We start from the raw sequence: 12,535 nt of genomic DNA, 5'->3' as shown, positions 1-12,535 counted from the left end.
CTACTTCCCCACTCATCCTCATCAGTAAAGTGGGATAACACCTACCTAACCCACAAGAGTATCTAGTGGATTACTTAGGAAATGTTTACACAGCATGGTCTATAGTGTACAATACTATTTTTTTCAGGAAGGAATTCTGGCCCAATATAAAGCTGAGAACGGTGCAGACACAGAATGGTAAGTCTGTTATGAGGCAAGTACACTATCAAGCCAAGATGTTCTTGATAAATCTAATTGATAAAAAATTAGTAATGTTCAAACAGTAGTATGGCAAAGTGAATCGTTCCTGCTATTTTTCAGATACACTTAAAGTAATGCAAATGAAGAAGCTAAATACAACCTGAAAATCATTTTTACTACATGCACTTAAATGAAGTAGAAGAAAAGTTCATTGCTGGCCAGCAATTTCAGTAATTGCATTTCTGACATACCACAGATTCTTGACTCCACCAAATGTATCCTCCATGCAAAGCTAAATAGCCTGAAGAGGCAGTTACTTTGTTATTTAGGAGTGATTTCTAGTGGGAAATCCTGATAGTCAAGTTAAAATCTTTAAGTATTGAATCAAATCAGTTTAAAGCAGGAGTTTTCCTGAAAGTAAAATACATGGTTTGGTGCATTGAGGAACAGCATAGCCCAGTAAATAATACATCAGGGTTCTATTCCCAACTCTGTCCGCAACCTGCTGGGTGACCTTTGGGAAGTGACTTCACCTTTCTGTGCCTCAATGCCCACCCCAGCCTTTGTTTAAACCATAAGATCTTTCAGATGGGATGGTCTCTTACTGTGTGTTTGGACAGTGTCTACCACAACGGGGGTCCTGGTCGTGGCTGGTACTACCATAATACTAACAAAAAAAGTATCCACTGCATTAGTCAATGGTCTCCACCTTGCCCCCTACGTTTCAGTAAAATGCCTTAATCAAATTGACCAGATAGAGACCTGAGCAGGCATTTGGTAGTCTTACTTTGCTCTTTCCAGTAACTTTACTCCTTCTTCTCTTCTACCATGGTCCATGTATAGTACAGCAAGTTCAAGCAGGGCATTTGGGATTAAATAATGGTCATACTTTATCTTCCTCTCACTGCAAGAGAAGGAGAAACAGTTACAAGGTTTTCATGCTGCAATTTTCTCTCATTCTAGCTACAAACAAATAGGAGCTCAGTTAGGGTTAGGAGGGGATAGTCCATCTCTTCAATGATGCTTACTCTTCAGGTAGTCTAACCTAGACTATCTCTAGGTTATTCAGTAAGTGCTCTATACATTTGCATGACAATACATGACCATCTTTTGCAGCTTGTTATTTACCGTGTTTACAAGTTTAAGGGGGATGGAGGATGGTGGAGGCAATGACAAAAGGTAGCAGTGCTCCAAGCACCACCCGCTTGCATTGCCAAAATGAGATGCCATTCACTGTAGATCGTGCAGTTATTTCAAATAGGACTGTTCTGCAAACTGATTCTTTGAGCTTAGCTCCCATTTGATTGGGCTTCAGTATACACACAGGCTCTGATAGGTTCCTTGGGCTTGGCTTCTTTATGAGTGGGCGGGGGAAACTGTAAGTGATACTAGCTTCTAAATGTCACCAACTTGTGGCACCAAAGTGAGAAGTTACTCAGAGTAAGGCTACGTCTACTCTCGCACTTTTGACAGTATAACTTACGTCATTCAGGAGTGCGAAGAACACCCCTTTAAGCACATAAGTGACACCGACAGAAGCATGGGTGTGGACAGCACTATGTCGGCAGGAGACGCTCTCCCACCGACGTAGCTAATGCTGCTTGTTGGAGGTGGTTTAATTATGTCAGTGGAGGAGCTCTCTCCCACTGGGATACAGCAGCTGCAGGAGTAATCTTAGAGCGGCAGAGCTGCATCTGTACAGCTGTGCCGCTGTAAACTCACTAGTGTAGACATGGCCTAAATTGTGGAGTCTGTGACTCTCCCTCCTCTCTTACATGAGGAATGAAATAGTTAACAATGTTGGTATTAAATCATCATCACTGGGCATCTGAGTTAATAAAATGAATGGAGCAGTTCACACTTCTCCAAGATACTTCTCCAGCTCTCTGCAGACTCCCTTTAGACTCGTCTTCACTGAGAAAAAAAAGCTGCATTCTTAACTCAAGTTAGCTAACTCAAGGTAAAATCCTAGTGAAGACAAGGCAGTTTGTAGGTTTTTCACATGGCGTTAACAGGTTGCGTTAAACCCTACCAGGGAGCCTAACCTTTAACTCAACCTGCTAACATGTGAAAACTACAAACTGCCTTGTCTTCACTAGGATTTTATCATGCGTTAGCTATGACACAGTAGAACACACTCTTCCCCCTCCCCCAGTGAAGATTATTAAACTTGGGTTTAGAATTTAACTATTTTTATAAAGGCAAAAGGCATGGATTTGTTTTGTTTGGAAGGTACACAATGGGTCAGTGCTCTATGAAAACAAAAACAAAACTCACTTCTGAATATGTAAAGCCAAATTTTTAGGCCCTATGTATGTTAAGAAAATGTGCACCATTGTAATTACGTCAACATAGCCACTTCGGTATGTTACCAGGTTAAGCTGTGCCAGGGCAGCATGCAAGCATCTATACCAATGTAACTAAATTAATATCGTTCCATCAGTGCTAATGTCCTTAATGTAAATGGGGCCTTAGTGAACAGAGAAGCAATTTGAGGGTGTAATTTAATTACCCGGGAAAGCTTCACTTAGTATCTAATTCATAATGAGGTTTTTCTACCCAATTTTACGGTGCCTTGACTGAGGAATATTGAGATTAAAGTCCCAATCCTGAAACCTTTTCCGTGGATGTAGCTGTCTCCAGCTACGCAGAGCTTCCATAGGGTGTGGGATATCGGCACACAGAACAAATTCCAGGATTGGGATGTAACAGAGCAACAGCCAGCCTAGGAATCATTTTGGTTCTAAAATTACATACACTCAAAAATAAAGGTTTCTAATAGAAGAGTTAAGAGAATCTTAACTATAACATCACAAATACTTTAGAATGGTACAATTAACGCCAGTCCTCCTCAACTGTTCTTTTAAAATTCCTCTCACAGAAACCCCCAAACAGTCCTAGGTCTTACTCAGCTGAATTAAAATACAGTTCTCCTTTGACAAATGAATAAAAATGGGGCTGTGTGTGTGTGTGGGGGGGGGCAGCACATTTACTGCATTTCAATGGTTCTGTATCAAACATGCTCTTTTACACGTAAGTTTTTTCTAACTTCCAGCCTTTCAAATTCAACCTGTGCTCGTCAAGTTAAGCTGGGTTCTTTTCATACATCATCCACCAATCCTGTGCAGACCAAAAAGTATGCCCTGTGCAACACCTGCGCATCCTCATCTCCTTCAATAGGTTTCTTGTCATTTTAATTCAGGGAACAATTCTGTTGATAGTACACAAGAAATAACAGAATCCAGCTCGCACTCTTAGTTGTGTTGACTCTGCAGAGCTAGCAGAAGTAGAAAGAAGTATGTCCCTAAAGAAGTATGTCACTTTGGTCCCTAAAGTCAGCAGATATAACTCTCTGTATACACATGGATTGTAGATTTGCTGAGTAAAATGGTGCCACTGTAACACAGATATTTTAGAGAGAAGCTCTACTTAAAGGACTTGACTGCTTGACAGTGCTACTTACACTCAGCATTTCTTGAGTTCTCCTGTGTGTTAAATATGGAAACTTACTTTAAATGGATGTAAGTGAAATGATCTTCTGCCTCAGAAATCTTGCCCAAGTGCTTCAGACATAAACCCTTTAACAGCTTTACCAAACATTGGTCATCTGCTAGTAATTCTGTAGCTGCAAGATAAAGTAACGGTTTTATCAGTTTTGCATTTTGAAATAACTTGGTCCCTTAAAAAAAAAAATTAAAAATAACTGTTCCAAAAATACTAAGCGGGCACATTTTCAGAACCTCTTTGCAACAGTTAAGATTTTCATAGCATTGTTTTTTTATTTGTATGGCGCTAGTGCCCCATTCAGACTGGCTGGATTCTATACACTCCCTGTGAGATAGCTGCTGCCCTTTGGCGCTTATGGTCTAAGGCCCTGATCTGCCATCAGAGATGCACTAGAACCTTTGCATCCTCATGGACATTCCTGGCATGTACGCTATCCGTTATTTCAACGCAGGCACGAGGGTCTGCATACATGACCTAACAGGGGCCTTGCTTAAGAGAAGATGCACAAGTAGCTGTTTAAAAAGCAAAGTTGCTTCCCCTGGGGAAAGGAGGACGGGATCACCTTGTTCCAGGCTAGCTATGTGCACAGTTACATGGGTTAGAGCCTGCACCATTTTTTTTCTTCCAGTAAGATAAATCAAATGTATATCAGCACTCCCCACTGGCCATCTGTTCTGTGAACACATTTACATGTCTGCACTTTTTAAAACTTATAATGTATCCTGCCACTGCTATGCCCGTTGTAGAGACTAGTCAATAAGGGCCCAATCCTGGAAATACTTCTGCACGTGAGAATTTTATTCTCATGAATACTTCTACTAACTTCAACAGACTTCTTACAGCATCTAACATCAGTCACATCCATGTTTGCTGGATTAGGCCTTTATAGTGTTAGAGCCTTGCCCCAGGGATTTCAGTCTAACTTGGTCTCCTTCCGTAAACTGCTATTTAAATGGACATTGTCAACTCGAAAAATCACACTTTTGTAAAACATATTACGGCTAATTGTAACTCCTAAAGGAATGAGAGAGAAAAAAATCTGCTTTTAGGATAGACTTTTCATTTAAACTATACAGCACTTTTCAGCCAGTGTCCTCAAGACACTTTACAATCATCGATGAGCCTCCGCAAACTGCACGGACATATGAATGCTTTGCAAACTGGTACATGCTGACCCATGACAAAGTAGCAGAGTGGGTGACTGAAACAGCAAAACCCCTTTTCCGACCATTCCATCAGACTCCCTTCCCTTCAGCTAAAAGGTCCCCCCCACACCCACCCTTTTTCCAGAGTTAACAAGGGGACAAACTTGCCTGATGTGTCAAGCAACTCATATGCCTCTGAGACTGACTTAAAAGTTCCGTTTTCAATGTTTCAGGCTGAATTACTAGTTTTGCTACATGTTCACTGAAGGACACAAGCCACCAGCTGATGACAATGTCATTCTGTGACCAAATGAGCTGGGAAGATACCTCTCAGATGTCTGGGCCTAGGGTGATACTAATGATGAGCATTACTAAGTAGCTGAATGACACCTGCTGGACAACCAAGAACAACATTAACAGCGTTCTTCAGAGAATTTAACTTGCCCGCTGGCTGGAGAATAGTAGTATAGTGGGAATTGCAGAAGAGCAGCTATGCAGGCCAGGGGAACCCCTGCTGGATTGGGGAGACCAAAAAATAAAGGATGGAGAGAAAAAACAGCAATTCTATTCTGCCATGCCTGTCTAGTTAACACACTGAAACCGGGCATGGTATAAGAGTCTGGCCTAATTTTGTACCATTCCCTTCTTCTGCTCCAGTTTTTTGTACAGTTCATTTAAGTGCAAGTGTTTTATAGCAAATAGTTAACACAGAGATATCAGTCAACCCTCCAGCTTGTGTGGTTAGTAGACGATGGTGCTTTCTATAAATCAGCTTGGTGCTTTTCTCCTCCACTGTGTTCTTTAGAACTGAAATAAGACAGTACCTGCATATAGCGAAGCATGTGCAGTTCGTGGCCTGTCACCCATAGTGTAATTGAAGTCAATGCAAATGATAAATTTGACCCTTACATTTAAATATGTACTTTGTAAAAGAAATGGTCTTTCAATACATATTTGTGGACAGTTCCTAAGACGCATCCTGTAAGTGACAAGTCTCTTATGCCATATTACAAGTTAATGCATTAGTAGAGAAATGTTATTCCTATTTGTATTAACAACACATGGTGACATAATCCAGCTCACTCTTGTGACTGTATTAACTTGTTTTACTATCTGGAAAACTTTTTTTATTCACAGACAACCAGACTATCTTCAAGTACATATACTACTGTAAAGCACCTGCTTAAATCAGATCAGTGCTTACCTGGGCTTCTTTCTAGTGCTGCTTCTGCCTCAGTTAATGTCTGCAACATGCCTTCTGTTAAATCAGGACGTTTTCCAATCACAGCATAGCCATTCCAGATATACATCATTTCCTAGGGGTGGCCAGGACACGTTTAATTAATGTGGCGATGGAGAGATGTAGGTAGCTAATTATTTAGATTATTTCAGCAAGGGCAGAAGTTATGAATTCCTTCCTAGGTACGGATACTGCTGTTATGGCTTCACTGTAACTCATTGTTGAAAGCAAGGACGTCTAAGTCCTCTTAGCAAAAATAACGAGGAGTCCTCATTGTTTTTGCTGATACAAACTAACACGGCTACCACTCTGAAGTCCTATTAAGGCATCTAGTCCACCCCTTCCCTTTGCCAATACAGATCACTTGAGTAGAACACCAACTCTGTAATATAGGAGGCAGCTGTGAAGCTGAGAGAGAGACTGGAGGACTGGAAGGCTCAGTATATCATTGTCTACTAAATGATATAAGGTTTTTAGAATAAATTCTATAGAGCCAGCCCTATTGGTTTCATCCCTATTCATTCTGTAGGGCTTTTCCATGGGGGCAGTTCACTGGCCTACAGGAAATGAGCCTAAGCTCTATTCTAAATGCTAATGAGAAGTACCTATCACGACAAGCACCATCATACCTGGGACTTTTAGAAGAAGAGTTAAAGACAGAATTATTACGGAGACTTCTTAAAACCTTTCTTTACCTGTTCCTAAAAGGTCTATTTTGTAACTTAAATGTTTCTTATTTCTAAATTCCTGTACGCATTAATTTTATTCTAGGGCTGACGAGTAGCGCCGCGTGCAAAGGCACGGTTGCTATAGCTGGGCTGTTTTTTAGTGGTTGAGACGACAGTGCTGTGCTTATTCATCTCTAGTGAAGACTCAGTTGCTTGAGTGGTTATAAAAATACCCCAACTGCGTTTTTCCATAGTTTAAATAAAAACTTCCTGGGCTAAATCTGTGAGTTAGGACCTGATTCCAATAAGCAAGTTCCTTCCCACCCAAATGAAAAGTCCTAGAAAGTATAGCCATTCCGTTAAGATTCTGTTATAAATTGCTTGTTACCTGAACCCCAATTCCATCAATCCCCTAGTCTTTAACTATTAGAGAGTGACACCTGGTGCCTTGAAAGTGCAATTACAGCAAATGGAAACAGAATACTTAGCACGAAGACTTGCTAGAGAAACCTGTTGCACCAACCATCACATAAGACCAGCCCTAGTGAAACTCAGGGTATTTCTGGCTTCCAGTGGCTTATGGAAACCTATTGGATGGGGATGCAAAGTAATTTTCATCAGAGATGACCCCATTATTGGCCTCCACCTAAATCCTTGGATCTTGTTGAAACTGGTCCTTAAAGGATTATGCATGCTGAGTTGATGTACAGTTGCAATAGAGACTGAATTTTGAAACAAACCATGCTTTCACACTTTACAGCCAGTGGACTGAGAGAAGAGTACTAGCTATAATATACACTCTGTCAGGTCAGGCACTCATGAGTGAAGGGACAAACTGTAAGAGGAGATGTACTGACTCACCAAAAAGAGCATAATGATCCTTTGAGTTGTCTTTAAGATACATACTAGCCAAGACTCTTAAAGGAAGGGCCTGACCTGACAGACAGCATACAACTAGACAAAACACCTGAATTGGTTAGAAAATTATCCAGTTGTGAACATCGGTGGCACGCTCAAAAATGATGAACCCAGAGTTAAGGCTCTGATGTAAACCACACTTAGCAAACCTACAGAACCCAGATCCTCTGCTATTCTCTCACCATTCTCCAGGGATGGGCTTTCACATGAGTGCAGAGGTGGCCCTCTCCTAATGCGCTCCACCAATGGGACTTCAGAGCAGTTATTCTTATTTGGCCCTGGGGGATCAGCCAGTACTCTAGGGATGGATGTCCCGCATACACAGTGGTTGTCTAGTCCAGCTTCAAAGAAGTGGCTGAATTTTGTCCTCCTAGCCATTACGTACCCTAGAGCATAGCTACTAATCTTTCAAACGGAGCTTCAACGTTCATGTTGGCTAGACTCAAAAGTATCTAGTTTCACCAGTTTTTGCCTGTTTCCTGCCTAATGTTCTCCCCAGCTGTACCTGGAATGCTTCCTTCTGCTGGCCCACTGGATGAGACTTTGAAACATGGGCACCAAAAGCAAAGTCTACCGGAGCATGAACACTGAAAAGCTGTGGAGTGTGTTGTAGTCTAAAAAGTGAAATAGTGAGTTGCACATGCAGCATATTCAGGTGTGACACATCTGGCTTCATTTCCCAGAGTGTAGCACATGCCCCAGTTTTACACCATTCCTCGCATTTGCGAGATTAGGTCCTGGGAACATTTCAGGCTCTTGGAGGGGGGTTCAACATATACCATTCTAAGTATCTAATTTTTGTCTCTATATTGTGAATTACTGAAAAATATAGGGGGAATAGTCATCTTTCCAGCTTACCAAAGCAGGCACAGGCAAAGGAACAGGGTTTGAGGGAAGGTATCGCCGAGATTTCCGAATGGCAAACTTCTCTGTAGGCAGTGACTTTCCTGCAATTTTCAATTTCAGACTGGGCACAGTCCTGGAAGAGTAAAAAAGGTTAAAGTCATTTTTGCTCCTCTGAATATCTGGAAAAACCCACACAAACCAAAACCAAAACAAAATAAATTTCAAAGACCGATTCATTGAGAGGTATTGACTTATAAAGACCAAACAAAATAATCTCCTGAGGAATATCACATCCAGTGAAATCTTTCTTGTAATGAACTTTGAAACTACTCAGGGTATCCGTATTTTCTCAATGTTCAAACTGCCATCTGGGTAAGAGGAAATCTGCAGTAACTAATTTATGTTTTTCTGGACCTGTGAAGGGTATCCATCCTACAGAAGGCCTGAAGGGGTTAAGGTGGCTAGGTGGGCCAATTCTGTTGCACCTGGAGGACCACCCAGGGGGGCAGGGATTAATTAGATGAGAGTCAGCTGGAGGGGAACAGGAGTGGCCTGTATAAAGCCCAGGATGGAGAGGAGAAAGCAGCTACAGGGAAGTAGTCTGCAGTGACCCCCTGGGTGAAGGGAGGCTTGTTTGGGACTATGGAGTGTAGTCTACAGTTATTCCCTGGGAGGAGGGAGTTTAGGCTGGCAAACCTGAGGCAGTGGGGAGGGGAGAGACAGAAAGATAGGAAAAGCTCAGGGGAAAAGCAGCAAGGTATAGGATACTGCAGACTTTGGCTGCAGATCAGAGGGTCACTGAGCTGGAACCCAGAATAGAAGGTAAGCCTGGGTTCCTCTACCAGCCACTGGGGAAGTTTCACAAACCAGAAGAAAGCAGACTGCCTGGGAACGTTTGCCCTGAAAGACTTCAGTGCCCGGGAAGGGGATGACCATAGCGAGCTGGCTGGAGGGCCAAGTCACAAAGAGGAAGCTGGAGCAAGAGGGGTCTCCGTGAGAGTGATCACCAAAGAAGGTTGTAGCACCTGGAAGGAGGTAATCCTCAGAGCAGCCAGGAGACAGCGCCCCTAGCAGTGAGTGGACCCATGATGACCATATAAAGCTTTTTATACAGTAAGTGGTACAGATAATCTCTTAGAATAAAGCTGTTTTAAAAATAAAACTACATTTTATAAGAGGATTTTACTGTAACTAGTTGATTAAACTGAAGCGGCAGTCAGGAATTTTTTGAGCATAAACATCAGACCCAAATTCAAGTTACAGTTCCAATAATGTGCATACACACCCCCTGGCTCACCCTCTTGGGCCTTCCATAGTTCTACCAGATGCCAAGCCCCAAGCTCACAGTTGTATTGAGGCTGTCTCCAACAGCCTTTTATCAGGACACATCTTGTAGTGAAATCTGTACAAGGCTTTCAGAAAACTCATGACAACTTTAACTACCGGGAACACTAGAAAAAAAACATGGAAAATGTTGCATGCAATAGCAGCAGCCACTTGTAGCAATGATGAAATAGAAAGTGATATTAATTCAAAGCATTTCTGGGCCAATGAGAAGTTGAAATATACTCAAGGGCTGTTGAAAGCTTTCCAACAATGTTAGTATAGTTAATGGGGAATTATTTTGAGGATCTGACACTGTATTTTATTTTCTCTCTCTCTCTCTCACATTCCCCCCCCCCCCCGCATCTTATTAACCCTACAGAATCAGTAAATTTTCCTCTCCACTCCCAAAACCTGATTTACATTCCTTGTTGCAAGTCACTTGAAAAGGTAAGGAATGGAATAGTGTCCTAGTTGGGACTTACTAAATCTTACCTAAACAGTTCAACTTCATTATCCCCAAAGGGTCTGTGATCATCTGGTCCAAACATACTGAGATAGGCAGCTTTCATGTAAATATAGGTTACCTACAGTGAAGAGCAAATGCTATCAACATCATCTGTACAGTAAATTGTATTCACAGCAGCACTGATTTAAAAGCCAACATGATGGTACTGTTAAGGAGGGAAACCTCTGTTGCTTTTCCTTGTAAACTCAATATTACAAAACACTTAAGAGGAGGTCAGTTTTCCAACTGAGATATGTGCATAAGACCCAGTACTTTCAAAAGAGAATACAGAAGAGCACACGTATGGTATCTTTTATTGTTTTGACTTTGCTGGGTTTGCACCAGTTTTTATTTCCATTCTATGGATACTTGTGCGTGTGCAACAAAAAAGAAGCTTCCCTCTTAAAGAGAACTAATGAGTGATTAATCACATAGGAACTCCTGAGTAATACACAGTCAAAGTGCAGGGTGCTGGAGGATGTTACAGTGAATGCCAAGGGAAGGTAGAGTATAATAATTCTTTACTTCCTGAGTGCTGCTGTAGTGGCCATCACAGCAGGGGACAGCAATTACCCTAGGACATGGAATTTACACTCAGAATGGGGTTTTCAACAATCATGCAGTATGCAACGGTTGGTTCTGTGATTGGCTGATTTCCCTGTTCTGCATAGTGACCTCCAGGAGGGGGCCAAAAGAACAGACATTTTGGCAAGCTTCAGCTTGCAGTGCTGCAGGTCATTATTGCCTCTGGTGGGAGAAGTTTTGGTGGCTGCAGAATAGGCAGAGACAAGGCCTCTCAGCCCCAGAGATCCATGACAAAGGCAAGCCTGACATTGGTTTAGACAGAAGTCATTATGCATGGATGGCTGCCCCTCTGCACAGTTGTGCTGGCCCCCAACTCTACCTCCTGGCCACTTGACTTCTGCAGGAGCTAGGACAGGGCCAATGTCCTGGTTCCATCAGCTGCTGACCAAAGAACCCAACTGAGGTGCTGCTGTCATGGGGCTCGGGTAAATGAGGAGGGAGGGAGGGAGATAGTCAGTGTCATAGAGACAACACCCCCTTCCATTTCACATGTGTTGGGCCAGATCTGCTCACAAGCGGGACTGCGTAGTCCCTTAAACCAAGGAATTTGCCCTGGTTACAGTTATTACCTAGTAGGCACCATCATGTTTAACTCTCATTACAAAACACTATCTTCCACGCTGTATTCCCAGATTACAGGACAGGTTTAGAATGTCTGCACTGCTCTCCCTCAATGCACTGTTTGCATGAGCCAGAGCAAGCCAGATTTTGTTTTACTGCCCTCACCCTGTGATGGATGTGGCTCAACCCAATTAAAATGTAACACCCAAGCTTTAGTCTCTCTTTCATTAATTACTGGTTTTCTTGTCACTTCAGCTTACCTTTGACCAATTGTTTTCTTTGCTTAGCAGGTCCGCATAGAAATAGGCCACCTTCCACTGGCGCTTGTAGGTGAAGCACCACATTAGCTCCCAGTAACACATGTGATGAAACTGCTTCCAATGCTGCTGAGCCTCACAGCACTCCTCAAACCTGCGAACCGCCTGCACAAAGGAAACGCCAAACATAACCATAATCATCGTAAGAAAGAAACAGGTTTAACAGAATATACACGTCGAATGTGTCCGTTCAGTAAACAGCACTGGGACCCAGTGCTGCTCCTGGGTGGGGAGTGCCCTCAATTCTAAGTTAATGGGAGTTAAGAGTGCTCAGCATTTCCTAGGATCAGGCAACAGGATCAGACCCTTGACTTCATACTCTCATCCTGTATTATCAAGTTTACCACCTAGAGTCCTCCTTATACCTTAATTGTATTACCTAATGCTGAGTGTAGGCAAACAGTAGAGCTGCCAGAGGAGTGTTTGTTGTGAGGGACATTAAAGTCAGAGGGGCAGATCCTCAGCTGGTGTATATATCAAAGCTCCAGTGACCTCAGCGGAGCAGTGGCAATATATACCAGCTGAGGACCTGCCCCAGAATATTTGAGACATGTAAAAAACAGCAAGAGAAGAGAATAGGACAAGTCGGTTTGCGGGGAGAGAAGTCCAAGAGCAGGCAAAGGAAAATAACTGCAGAGTGTTAAAGGCACAGTGGGCTTCAAGATGGGTTAGACAAAGTGCATTAATATTGGAGAACTGCGTTACCATCCTCAAACTGGAGTAAGAACAGCACGAGA

At 42.4% G+C, this 12,535-nt stretch overlaps 1 protein-coding gene across 3 annotated transcripts in view; it reads right to left on the bottom strand.

Moving 5' to 3' along the window:
* The window catches only part of TTC39A (tetratricopeptide repeat domain 39A), a 90,069-nt gene that overhangs the window by 6,561 nt on the left and 70,973 nt on the right, over positions 1–12,535 (bottom strand). For all 3 annotated transcript variants that reach the window (XM_075131857.1, XM_075131856.1, XM_048860214.2), the window contains exons 12-17: positions 11,742–11,903; positions 10,323–10,414; positions 8,517–8,637; positions 6,037–6,148; positions 3,691–3,805; positions 968–1,084 (exon numbers count right to left, since the gene is read on the bottom strand). In XM_075131857.1, coding sequence (XP_074987958.1) covers positions 968–1,084; positions 3,691–3,805; positions 6,037–6,148; positions 8,517–8,637; positions 10,323–10,414; positions 11,742–11,903 — 719 coding nt within the window. The remainder of the gene's footprint in view (positions 1–967; positions 1,085–3,690; positions 3,806–6,036; positions 6,149–8,516; positions 8,638–10,322; positions 10,415–11,741; positions 11,904–12,535) is intronic.

Source organism: Caretta caretta, chromosome 8, assembly GCF_965140235.1.
Source record: "Caretta caretta isolate rCarCar2 chromosome 8, rCarCar1.hap1, whole genome shotgun sequence".
Classification (NCBI taxonomy): Eukaryota; Metazoa; Chordata; order Testudines; family Cheloniidae; genus Caretta; species Caretta caretta.
The sequence above is the reverse complement of the archived record's forward strand: the minus strand, read 5'-3'. Positions and strand labels throughout refer to the sequence as shown.